The sequence below is a fragment of the Xiphophorus couchianus genome, chromosome 20, assembly GCF_001444195.1.
Source record: "Xiphophorus couchianus chromosome 20, X_couchianus-1.0, whole genome shotgun sequence".
Classification (NCBI taxonomy): Eukaryota; Metazoa; Chordata; class Actinopteri; order Cyprinodontiformes; family Poeciliidae; genus Xiphophorus; species Xiphophorus couchianus.
In genome coordinates, this window is record NC_040247.1 from 3,549,610 (window position 1) to 3,562,609 (window position 13,000).

The 13,000-nt window shown below is 48.0% G+C and overlaps 2 protein-coding genes across 9 annotated transcripts in view; one reads left to right on the top strand and one right to left on the bottom strand.

Annotated features, from left to right (window-relative positions):
* Window positions 1-5,567, top strand: amigo3 (adhesion molecule with Ig-like domain 3). Its single transcript, XM_028002155.1, has one exon. The coding sequence runs from the start codon at window positions 3,647-3,649 to the stop codon at window positions 5,132-5,134; it is 1,488 nt and encodes a 495-aa protein (XP_027857956.1). The 5' UTR covers window positions 1-3,646; the 3' UTR covers window positions 5,135-5,567.
* The window catches only part of rnf123 (ring finger protein 123), a 46,612-nt gene that overhangs the window by 6,859 nt on the left and 26,753 nt on the right, over window positions 1-13,000 (bottom strand). For all 8 annotated transcript variants that reach the window (XM_028002143.1, XM_028002142.1, XM_028002144.1 and 5 more), the window contains one exon: window positions 12,815-12,899. In XM_028002143.1, the coding sequence (XP_027857944.1) occupies window positions 12,815-12,899 (85 nt within the window). The remainder of the gene's footprint in view (window positions 1-12,814; window positions 12,900-13,000) is intronic.

Genomic DNA, 13,000 nt, shown 5'->3' on the forward strand with positions numbered 1-13,000 from the left:
AGAGGAGCACAGAAACGTTTGACACCAACAGAAATCTCCACACTGGACCTGGACAGGTCTGAGTTTTCTAACCAGTTGTCCAGAAAACACACAACGCGAGTCAGAGGGATTCTTATACATGGACCTCATGTCTGCACTGCAAAAACTCAAAATCTTACTGAGTATTTCTAGTCTAGATTCTAGTTTAAATAAGTTAGTACATTTGAAATAAGACCAAACTAAGAACTAACTATCTACTATGTGCTCTAACCGACAATCCAACATGGCCGCCAAATTGATTTATTTATTTTTTTCAAAAGTCCTAGTTTGATTACATTGTTTCTAATCCATCTTAATTGGATTAGATTGTTTTTTACTTATTTCCAATATTTAAAAGATTTTCCAGATCCAGTGTTAAAAATTCTTAAGAAATTAAAATGTTTTTATCTTTGAGAGGATAAACTCACATAAATATGTCGTTATTATGATATTAGTTGCAAATAGTCTCAAAATGACAATATTATAGTTTATTGCAATAATTTCTGGGTGAGTTTATCGTCCAGTAAAGTCCGTTATGGTGACAGGCCCGGTTCTGATCGGAGGGTCTTGTGTTCATCAGCAGGTGGAGAGATCTGAGGAAGACGATTCCTCTTCATCTGAACGCTCCTCAGCCTCAGAGTCCCACTGCGCTCAGCTCCGTTTGCAGCTTTGCTCTCATTAAGCCTGATTATTCAGCCGCACTTTGTTAATAAGACGCTGCACTTTGCATTAATATTAATCTCCACTATGGGACTCTGGGGGCCTCCGCAGCTCTGAGCTTCTCTGGAAACCTTCAGTTCAGCTCCTTCACAATAAAAGCTGAAAGTCAAAGAGGAGCATCAGTGGAAAACAGGAGCTGATAATGATGATGATGAAGATGATAAAGATAACTATGATGATGCTGTGCAGCTCTTACTGTCTCTCATCTGGAGCTACAGAAGCTCCTCAGTCACCATCAAATTAAAAGCCTTTTCTTATAAAACCATCAGATTTAAGAGAAATAAAATTTTCTGCACCTTTAGTTTCAGATTTTCTACTGGACTTCAGGAGTCATCACAGACTGAGCAGCAGCTCTATGAGCGACACCTACTGTCCTACAGGTGGCGCCGTCCGGCGTGAGAGACGCCGGCGCTGTAAACAGCCCTGCAGGTCCAGGAGTCACCGTCAGGTCATGTGACTGACTGTAGCTCATCTCCATCAGCGCTACATAAACCAGAAGGTCTGAGCACCACAGCCTGGTTCCCAGCTTGGAGAACCAAACCCAGTTACAAACAGCTCAGCATGAAGTTCGGCTAAAGGCTGGGGATAGTTCTGAACACACGGAGAAGAACCGATTCAGAACCGATTCAGAACCAGGCAGGAGGATAACGAGCTGCAGACTGGCTCAGAGCAGCAGGTGCATCACAGGAATTGTTTACAGAAGATTCAGATTTCAGTTGAATGAATAAAAAGCAGAAAGACAAGCTGCTGCTGACTGGTAAACATCAGGACATGTTTCACCTGGACAACTAATTCTGGAGAGGATCCAACAAACACTAGAATCAGAACCAGCTCTTTATGAAAACCTGGGCAGAGATCAGTCAGAAAAACCTGGAAGCGACAGAAACTGGATGAGAGGAAAATCAGCCCAGTTCATACCCGGGAGCTCCAGTGGAAGGCAACTGGACTTCTTCTCTTGTTCCTCTGAGATGTTTATCCAAAACAAAACAAATCTGAACATGGTTGGAAGTACGTCAGTCAGAACCATCACAATAATACGGTTCTTAAGACCACTAATAACTGCCTTTGATTCATAATAATTGAAACATTGTTCAACATTAATCAGCAATATTTGATGTGTATTGATGAATGGCATTTGACAATTTGACTAATAGGGCTGCTGGGGTCACTAATAGGGCCGTTGGGGTCACTAATAGGGCTGCTGGGGTCACTAATAGGGCTGCTGGGGTCACTAATAGGGCCGTTGGGGTCACTAATAGGGGTGTGGGGTCACTAACAGGGCTGCTGGGGTCACTAATAGGGCCGTTGGGGTCACTAATAGGGCCGTTGGGGTCACTAATTGGGGTGTGGGGTCACTAATAGGGCCGTTGGGGTCACTAATAGGGCCGTTGGGGTCACTAATAGGGGTGTGGGGTCACTAATAGGGCCGTTGGGGTCACTAATAGGGCCGTTGGGGTCACTAATAGGGCCGTTGGGGTCACTAATAGGGCCGCTGGGGTCACTAATAGGTCTGCTGGGGTCACTAATAGGGCCGTTGGGGTCACTAATAGGGCTGCTGGGGTCACTAACAGGGCTGCTGGGGTCACTAATAGGGCCGTTGGGGTCACTAATAGGGCTGCTGGGGTCACTAATGGGGCTGCTGGGGTCACTAATAGGGCTGCTGAGGTCATTGGGGCTGTTAAGGTCGTGGACATGAAGCCGTCTCCTCTGATCTGTAATGTAAATGGAGCGGTGGTTCTGGAGACGATGAGCTGGTTGTTCCATCGGGTTGAGCAGCTGCTCTTTAGTTCCTCTAATGATTTGAATGAATGCTGAGTGTAGTGGTTTCTGTGGAACCCTGAGACTCTCAGACCAACTAGAGCTGGAAACCGAATTCACCAACCATATGGTCGGGTTTTTATCTGAACTGGTCCAACATGTTCCACTAATCAATCAATGCAGTCAGACTAACTCTCCTCATGCTAGTGTCTCTATATTTAAGCTAACAGCTGTCAGCCTGCTGATGTTAGATTAGCAAAGGTCTTCATGCATTTAAATAGATTTTATTTTTGTTTGAATTGTTTTAGAATGATGGAGATAAAATGATTTTACAGAACGGATGTTAAGCAGTGATGGTGGGACATTAACAAATGGGATGCAAACATCGTCTCCCAAATGTTTCCTCTGCTTCCCAAGCTGCAGCTCTCATTTGCACGTCTCTGCAGCCAATCAGATTTGCTGTGAAATGCGCCTCACACGGCTCCTTCTGTGGCAGCATAAGCCATCAGAGAGGGTGAAAACAAAGTGAGAGCAGGAGGCAAACAGACAGCGAGCAGAGCAGGGAACGCAGAGAGGCGGAGGGGGTCCGGAGGGCTGGAGCAGCGGAGGAGAGGAGGAGCTGGAAAAGCACCACAAGAGGCAGACGGCGCTCACAAATGAGCAGCAAACAGACGGAGGCAGCGACGGCAAACACACCGAGAGCCGGACCAGAACAGAACCACTCCTGCAGGAACTTTAAGGTCTCTGAGCATCAGTAGCACCGACACACATTAAATCAGCCGGGCGGACAGGATGCTGCTGTAACTCAGAGCGCCGGCGCCGGCAGGACGGGACGGCAGCGCATCGACTGGGAGCTTCCAAACTGGGAAACCAGAAGGTCAACTTCCTGGATCCGCGTTTCCAGCTGAGCGAGTCTGGAACCAGAACCTCCAGATTCTTCAGGCTGGACTGAGCCAATGTTTGGGTTCTGAGCTCGACCAGAGAGATCGGTGCAGCTTCGTCAGGTCGAGAGTTTCCTGGTGAGAATGAGAGACGGGAAGCAGCCAGAGGTCTGAACTTCTCAGAACGTCGACTGGAGATGAGATGAAGCCCAGAGCGGGAGGATGTGACCGGCTCTGACTCTGCTGAAGTTCAGTTTGCTGGAGGCATCATGCTGGCCGCCGTCCTGCAGGGGGTGCAGTGGCCAGTGGTGGTTCTGATGGTGTGTGTGCAGCTGAGTGCGGTTCGGGGCGCCGCCTGCCCGCCCCGTTGCCTCTGCACAGCGGACATCCTGAGCTGCCCGGCGCTGGATCTGGACCGGGTCCCCGCAGCGCTGCCAGCCTCTACCGCCACCATGGACCTGAGCCACAACCGGATCCAGCAGCTGGAGCCGGGCGGCTTCCAGGGACTGCTACAGCTGGAGGTGCTGCGGTTGGCCCACAACCAGCTGAGCGCCATCCAGCCAGGCGCCTTCAGGAACTCCTCCGGACGCCTGAAACACCTGGACCTGTCGTCCAATCAGCTGCTGGTCCTGAAGCAGAGCGACTTCCAGGAGCTGGCGGCGCTGGAGGAGCTGCTGCTGTTCAACAACCGGATCAAGCACGTGGAGAGCACCGCCCTGTCCGGACTGACCGGCCTCCGGAAGGCCTACCTCAGCCACAACCGCCTCACCGACTTCCCCTTCTTCAGCATCCAGACAGGCGGCCACCAGCAGCTGACCCTGCTGGACCTGTCCTCCAACCGGCTGCCCAAGCTGCCGCTGATGGACATCTCCGGTCTGCCGCTGGCCCTGCAGGGGGGGCTCTATCTGCACAACAACTCGCTGGTGTGTGACTGCGCCATGTTCTCCCTGTTCCGGCTGTGGGAGCAGAAAGGCTTTGCATCGGTCCGGTTCTTCCGGCAGGAGCACGTCTGCCTGGTTGCTGGAGTCCAGCGCAGCGGCATCCGCTTTTTCCTGCACCGGAGATACTTCGAGCGCTGCAACGTGACGGCGGCGCCGCAGCAGGAAGCCAGTGTGTCGGTGAGGGCGGGGGCGCCGCTGCTGCTGCACTGCGTCACATCTTTGTCCGGCCGCGGCGCCGCCTTTTTCTGGCTCACGCCGCAGCTGGAGTACGTGGCTCCGCCTGGGAACAACGGCTCCATCAGGATGTTCGCTAACGGCAGCTTGGCGATGGCGGCGCCCCAAGAGCAGGACTCTGGGATCTACGTGTGCGTGGCCCAGGCGAGGCGGCTGAACGATTCCCGGGAGGTCAACGTGACGGTGCTGCCGTGGCCGGCCTCTGATGCCGCTGAGCCCTTCAACACGGGCTTCACCACCCTGCTGGGCTGCGTGGTCAGCCTGCTGCTGGTCCTGGTCTACCTGTACCTGACGCCCTGCCGCTGCCCACCCTGGCCCAGGCCCCGCCCCCTGGCGGCCACCGCCCAGAGCCAGTGCAAGGAGGGCGGAGCGGGCAGCGCCCAGTCCTCCATCCTCACGCCGACGCCGCCGGCGTCCACCGAGGGCCCCGGCCGCAAGGTCAGTAGCAACAAGCATGTTGTGTTTCTGGAGCCAATCAGAGAGCAGCAGAACGGCCAGCTGGGGGCGGAGCCTCAGCAGCGCGCCAGGGAGACGGACTCTTACATGTCCGTCTCCCCCGACACGCCCATCATGTTGCCATAGCGACAAGACTCTCAGCGCGATGGCACAGCCCCTCACCACTTCCTCCCCAACACGCCCTCCCCTCACCAACAACAAGTGCAATTCTGACCCTGAATCCTGTTAGCTCAGGTCCGATCCCTGAGCCCAGAACCGGCGCACTGTGACGGGTCAGAACCGGCCGAGTCCAGACCAAAGACAGAGCATGAACCGCTGCGTCCCTTTAAGCACGGCCTGTCCCTTTAACTGCAGCACCGCCTTCCAGTACCAAACTGTTTTCTAGAGTTCTGTAGCTTCCTGGTTCTGTTCACCAGACCGACATGTAGGGTCCGATTAACCAGAACCAACCAGAGGTTCTGGTTCCCTCCTCCACTCTGCCTGGTTTCTGTTTCTACTGTATGTTCTCACTGCATCCTTTGCACCTCGTCTGTATCGCCTAATAAACCTCCAAACCCAACCTGCCTGGTTTCTGTGTGTGTGTGTGTGTGTGTGTGTGTGTGTGCACGCAGCCACATTCTGCATGTTCTGCCTGCAGCAGGTCTCTTCCTGCTCCCACACAAGATTCACAGGTTTCCTCTTCTGCTCTGCTGCTGGTTCTGCAGCTTTAAATCCTCAGTAACTCAGAGAGCCATTAGATGGTGATGCAAATGAATAATTAACTGACTACATGTTTAAATAATGGCATTAAATCTACAAGAACTTAAAAACAAAGTAAATCAGATGAATTATTTACGATAAACTTCCCATTGTCATTCTACATACTTGCAGGTTTGACTGACTCAAATTTAAGACTTTTTATTTTAAGACATATAAAATACAAACTTCATCAAGCAAACTAGCTTTATCTAGCTAGCTAACAGTGATAAGTTAGCAGCTAGGTAGCAGTAGCCTAAATCGCCTTGAGTCTCTTAATGCAGCACGACGCTTCCAACCTCAGCCTGAAGGTCTGGTACTGCATGACGTTTTTGTCATTAGGACCAGTAGATTATTGTTTTAAAGTTGTAGTTTGGTCAAAACTGATTACACTTAGTCATCGGTTGTTGTTGACGGGCCATCCAAAATCACTCCAGGGGCTGTAAATGGCCCCCGCGCCTCATTTTGTAGATGACCTCACGCCTGCAGGATCCAAACTCCCACCGAAGCCATCAGAGGCTTCATGATGAGGAAACACCTCAGCGGCTCTCAGGTCACAGCCTGACCTCTGACCCCTGAGTGGGCCTTCATCTTCCTCCTGCCATGTTTATCCCAGCTGAGACGCGGACAGCAGGAAGCTCTAAGTAAGATGGAGGTGAAGCGAGTGGTGATGAAATATTGACAAGACGTTTCGGCTGGGAGCGACGTGGGAACATGGAGGTGGCGTTGCCGTGGCGACTCGGCTTTAACCGATGGCTCCTCAGAACCAAACGGAACCAGAACCTCTGGGTTCTACAGCCGGACCGGGTCACGATCCCACCGAGCCGCGGACAGGAAGCACATGCTACGCCGGCCCAGAAAGAGCTGGGTACAGCTTCTGTGTTGTCATGGCAACCAGCACAACGCCGTCCCGTTGTCCCAGTGGAGTGGATTGGTCGGGGCAGAAACTAGCATCCTCCCCGTCTGGAAGCAGCCAGAGGTTAAAGGTCAGTGTCCAAAGGAGGACGTTTGGATCGTCTGAATCTGCCGAAAACAAATGAAGACAGAGCAGGAAGAGCGTCTCTGGGTGGGACGTAAATCCAGCCAGGGACGTCTGAGCTTCACTCCAACATCTGACCAGAACCAGAACCGGAACCATCCTGAGAGTCAGGAGGATCAGAACCCCGATCTGCTCTCACCAACTAAAACGCAGCGCATCAAACATTGATGGCGACTCCAACTGGATTTACTTCGACTGAAGAGCCGCTCTAAATCATTCATCAGACACACAGACACAACGCTCCACCGGAACCAGGACCAGGTTCCAACGCTTCCAGAACTCCACCAGAACCAGTTCAATGGGTCCAGGACTCGCAACAGAACCAGCTCACCACCAGGTGATGGTTCCAGGTCGGTCCATGGTTCTGGTTCTGATCCATCTGACTCAGCGGTTCTGAAGGTGCAGACCTTCAGATGTTGGACTGCAGAACCAGAACCATCAGAACCAGAACTGAACTCCAGCTGAGATGAACTGAATAAAGTTTTGCTAAAGCTAACGCTCTGTTCCTCTTCTCCTCTTCATCCTCCTCCTCTTCCTCAGATCTATCTGTCTCACCCCAGCTCTTCCCTCCCTCCCAGCTCCTCTTCCCTCCCTCCCTGCTCCTCTCTCCCTCCCAGCTCCTCTCTCCCTCCCTGCTCCTCCCTCCCTCCCTGCTCCTCTCTCCCTCCCTGCTCCTCTCTCCCTCCCTGCTCCTCCCTCCCTCCCTGCTCCTCTCTCCCTCCCAGCTCTTCCCTCCCTCCCAGCTCCTCTCTCCCTCCCTGCTCCTCTCTCCCTCCCAGCTCCTCTCTCCCTCCCTGCTCCTCCCTCCCTCCCTGCTCCTCTCTCCCTCCCAGCTCCTCTCTCCCTCCCTGCTCCTCCCTCCCTCCCTGCTCCTCTCTCCCTCCCAGCTCCTCTCTCCCTCCCTGCTCCTCCCTCCCTCCCTGCTCCTCTCAGCCCTCCGACTCCCTCCATCAGTAACCCTTCATCCTCCTCATCCTCCTCCTCCAGACAGGAAGCTCTGAGGCGTTCGTCAACATGCATGAGGAAAACAGAAGAAGAACCTGAGAGGAGTCTTCATCACACTCTTCATCACAGTTTGCATGAAAGCAGCAGCTGTCACAGAGTCAGAGCAGACATCGGGGATTGTGGGTAATCTGAAGGCTAGAGCAGTGCATGCTGGGAAACGAGGTGAAAGCTGCTTCTGATGTCTCCTAATAAACGTTATGATGAAGGAAAGAGGAGCGGCTCGGATTATTTCAGGTTCTGATCGTCTGTGGTCACATGACTGCGTCGTCATGACAACTCTGATCCGCATGACCAACAGGTCTGAAGCTTCACTGCAAAAATGCAAAATCTTACCAAGTATTTTTGTAGTTTCTAGTGCAAATATCTTAATGCACTTGAATTAAGAAAGATCAAGTTATAGGAACTTGATTTTAGTTGATAATTCTGTATTTTATAACCTAGTAGATTTTTTTCACCTTTTACAAAACATCTTGTTTTCTTTTTTATTATTTGTTTTGAGAAGTTTTTTGCAGTTAAATCCTGCCAATTTAAACTTACAAGTTTTTTCATAATTTCAATATTATCTATGTGGTTTTAAAGGAACTTATTCAAGTCATAGTAATGTCACACTGTACAAAAACACAAAGTCTTACCAAGTACATTTTGTCTAGATCTAACAAAAACATCTTAGTAAACATAAAATAAGAAAACGAACCAATAAGAAGCTTTTCAGTGGGATATCAGAGCTGGTTTTAAATCAGTAATGACTTAACATTGATGAAAAATGTCCTAATTCTTCTGGTAGATTATTTCACTGGGAAAAGATTATCAGTTTTTGAATTGAAAATATTGCTTAATTTTTAAAAAATGCTATTAATTGATAACATATCCTGAATTAACTCAACATTTTTACTCAGTCCAGCAGCAGGTGGGGGAGGGGCAGCCTGTTAGCTAGCAGGCTATTAGCCAAACTAACAACACAGATAATCTGAACTTTTACCTGAGTAGAAGTCCCTCCAGGATTTCACAGCCGTTTTCTTAACTGTTTTCTTTTCCTATAAAAATAACAGATTTTTCGGCGCTAATTCAGAAATATTTTGTCCTCTTAAAAAAATCTACATAAAGAAAAAACGAACACAAACATTTTATCCTTTAAAGAACTGGTCAATGTTTGCTACTCGTAACATCGATCGCAGACGATGAGCAGACAGGAAGTTGAGGCAGTAGAGGAGAAGAGGGAAACGCCGCCACCTGCAGGTGGGAGTCAGCATCACTCAATCCAAAGCTTTGGGTGGAAAATTTGCAATAAACTCACAATTAGGGTGAATCTGTTGATTTTGTGTGAATTTTCGTTATTCACACAAAGAGACTTTACAAATTTAGAGCATACTTAGAAAGTCCTGAGAATACTTATACTGATCTAGCAACCCAGAAGTCCAGATGATACTTACTTACTTACACTTATTTAACAACCCAGAACAGGAGTAGAACTTATAACCCAGAAAAACTACTTTAGCAACTACTTTTTAGATTCCTATTCTCCCAACCCAGAAAAGGAATTGGACCAGAGAATACTTACTAATACTTATCTACCAACCCTGAATAGGAGTCTTCAGTTTATTTACTTTGGCTCAACATTATTAGCTTTTTCTTCTTTTGCTCTTTCTTTTGGTTTGCATTTCCTTTTAAATCCTGTAAAGCACTTTGTATTGTCTTGTTGCTGAAAATGTGCTATATAAATGAAATTACCTTTACCGTTATTGTAAATCATGGTAAATCAGTGGATGCACTGATCTATCAGAAGAAACCGGTTCTGTTTCAGCAGAACCGGGTCCTGAGTCGGACTGCAGACTAAACCTGCAGGTAAAACTCAGGACTGAATTCAGCCGATCTGCAGACCTCAGCAGCAGATCGGCGTTCCCCAGCGGGCCAGGTCTACATCCTGGAAAACTACGGCGTTGAGATGGAAAAAGCCAGCAGGCTGCGCGCGGCGGCCTCTGATTCTGTGAAGCTGCTAAGCTAATTATCCTGGAGCTGAATCTAATCTGAGGCAGGCTGAGAGCTGAGAGCTGCCTCTCTCTGCCACAGCTGATGGATCATAATGAGCTCCATCGATCTGTCTCACAGCGGGGGACGGGGGCTACCGGTCCCGATGAGGCGCAGTTGGACTGATGACAACAATCTGAGGAGCAAACTCACCTGGGACGAAGCCTGAGGAAGAGGAAGCTGGACTGAGGTCAGAAATAAAATTTAAATCCAAGCCTTCCTTTCCTTCCTGCCGGTTCTAACCTGAGGTTCTGGTGAGAGGTGGACTAGTCCCAGTAGTTTGAACTCTGACCTCTTGCTGCATGTCAACGACCCGATGCAACCTGCCGGGTTTCCTCAGACAGGAACTTTAACGAGCCTGAACTCGATGCGTTGGTTGAACCGAGTTTAACTGAGGCGATTTGGAGCAGCTTTTTAATTCCTAAAACCAAAGTTTTCCAGGAAAGGCTGCATGTGTTCTGGCTCCAACTCGACTGTTAGAGATACGTAGAAAATTCTGTTTATTTCTGGCAAAAATATGGACAAAACAATAACTAAATATCTCTTACAACTTCGATGAAAACAAACATTTACTTTATCTGATGTTTCAAGTTCAAAAATCATTTTACAAAATTTTCTGCACATTTAACAAATAAAAGGCATCCACTGCGCCGCCCGGCATGCCCTTAAACTTTTAAAGGTTAACAACATAAACTAAACAATTCCCAATATGAATACTAATTACAGATCTTGGTTCTAAAGTAATGTAAGTATTTTCTAACTGCCCAGAGAAAAACTAAATGGATAAATTTTATGATTTATAAAAACAAAACAGAAATGGCTGCAACACAATTAATCAGATTCATCTGCAGATGTTTTGCCTGAATGGAAGCGAAACTTCAATAACCAGCTGGTGATCAGTTTAAGTAAAACAGTGTCAACATGCTTTTTGATTAGAAAACACATACAAGAACATTTTCTAATTTATCTGCAGAATTAAATTATCAACATGGAACAAAATTCAAATAATTTTGGTTATTTTTTGACCCACACCTAAAATTTGAAAATAATATTCTAAAAACATAAAAACCAAACCTTAGTTGTTTGAAATGAATAGGACCTTATATTCCTGTGCAGGCTGCTCTGCGGTGGATGAATGCCATGATATTCTCTCATATTTCATGTTTATTTCATACTGAATGACAGCATGAGCCCATTAACTGCCTCATTGTTCAACCAAACAATAAAAATAATGGACAAAAAGCCAATAAGGTCTCATCCCCGTCCAATCCGGGACAAACATAACCCAATGGATTTTGAAAGTTGTTGTAATTTATTTATGTTGAAGTGTATTGATAAGTTACCTCCTGATGCATTAAGTTCATTTGTAAAAACGTAAAACAGATTCGGTCACTAGAGGATCGTTAGAACTATGTAGAAACTTGTCTGGTCAACTTCTTCATATTTTATAAAACTTATTGCTCCTGCGTGCAAAAATTTAAAAACTTAGAACATTTTTCATGTGACTAAATCTTGGCTAAAGGAAAACCAAAGATGTGATCATTCAGAAAGTCTGTGTATGGGTGAGTTAGTATTATATTTATAATATTTAGAGGGCGTGCCGTGGTGGCGTAGCGGTTAGCACGACCCATATTTGGAGGCCTTGAGTCCTCGGCGCGGCCGTCGCGGGTTCGACTCCCGGACCCGACGATATTTGCCGCATGTCTTCCCCGTTTCCTGTCAGCCTACTGTCATATAAGGGACACTAGAGCCCACAAAAGACCCCCTGGAGGGGTAAAAAAATTAAATAAAATAAAAATATTTATAATATTTAGTACATTAGTAAACCTTATTACTGGTTCTGACCCGGAGGTGGAAGCAAAACAACGCTGAGCATCAAGCTAGCCCTGCTAAAGATTCGCCCAGTCAGGGTCAGAGTTCACGATTAATAAAGAATAATAAAGGCTGGACAGACAGAAGCTTCATGACCCAGAGAGGAGGCGATGCTCTCTGACCTTCAGGGAACCAGACCGCCTCCAAACACTTGGGCTCTTTAAAGGAGCAGTCTGACATTTAGAGAGGCACTCAGAGTGAAGCGGCTCTGCAGGCGGAGCTGCAGACACCGGGCTGACAGGACCAACAGTGAGTCAGAGCCGACAGACGTCAGCAGAGGCCTGCTGCCCACCTGTCTGCATGGAGAAATACAAAACACGTCCAAAAGACCAGAAGACGTCCAAAATGCTTCCAAAACACAACGTTTCAATATGGCCGCTCCTCTCCTGTGAGATGTGATGGAAACGTTTATTCCAGAAACTGTCTGGACTCAATGTCACACCAGGCGCCTGCAGCTCAAAACTAAACAAATTAAATTAGTGCTTATGGAAAATAAAGATTTCATAATCTTTAGTGCACTAATCTTGGAATCTTAGTGCCTTCCAAGGGGCAGCACAATGTTTTCCAGGCACATGATGCCATTTTATAACAGAATCCAGTAACCAGTCGATATAAAAATGCTACAGATGTATAAAAAAATAACTTCCTGATTTAATGCCTTGAAATTGGGTCTCTGTCTCTTTAAAAACTCCTGCTCCTTCTGAAGCTCCGCCTCCAGGGAATCATCCCAACATGGCTCCTCTATTAACCCTTTAACGTTTTTACCTCTAAGGAGGAGCTGCGCCTTGAAGGCGGGGCTAAGCCCACCCTGGTGTCTGCAGCTGTATGGTTGCCATGGAGATTAAAGGAAAATGCACAAAAGAATTGAAGCAACTCCAGGTTTGTTTGGATTGAGAGAATAAGATTAAAACCTGAAGTAACGCTCCAAAACGTCTTTTCATAATCCCACCAGATTAAAATGATGATTGCAAAATTCATTGTAAAAAATGTTTATGGGCGCCGCCATTTTTGAGATTCAGTTTTCTTCAGTAGGAGTTCCCGCGGGTCTGACGGTAAACCCAGAAACCAGTTAGAAGGCGGTGACCCCATGGCTCCCTCTGCCCCCCTCCCAGCTCTCCCAGCTCTCCTACCCCTGTTTGTCTCCGTCCACCAGGATCCGGACCAGGATTCCCGTCACGGCCACCAGGATCGGGTAGTGGTCCACGCTCTCCAGACCTGCAGCACACAGAACCCGTCAGCCCTGATGCGACCTTTGACCTCTGACCTTCCACAGAGCCCTGATGAGGAGGAGGAGTTCTGCTCCGTTTATACCAGGA

What these genes read in the sequence shown, in the direction of transcription:
- amigo3 (XM_028002155.1), top strand. Translation starts at nt 3,647, where the DNA reads ATGCTGGCCGCCGTCCTGCAGGGGGTGCAGTGGCCAGTGGTGGTTCTG.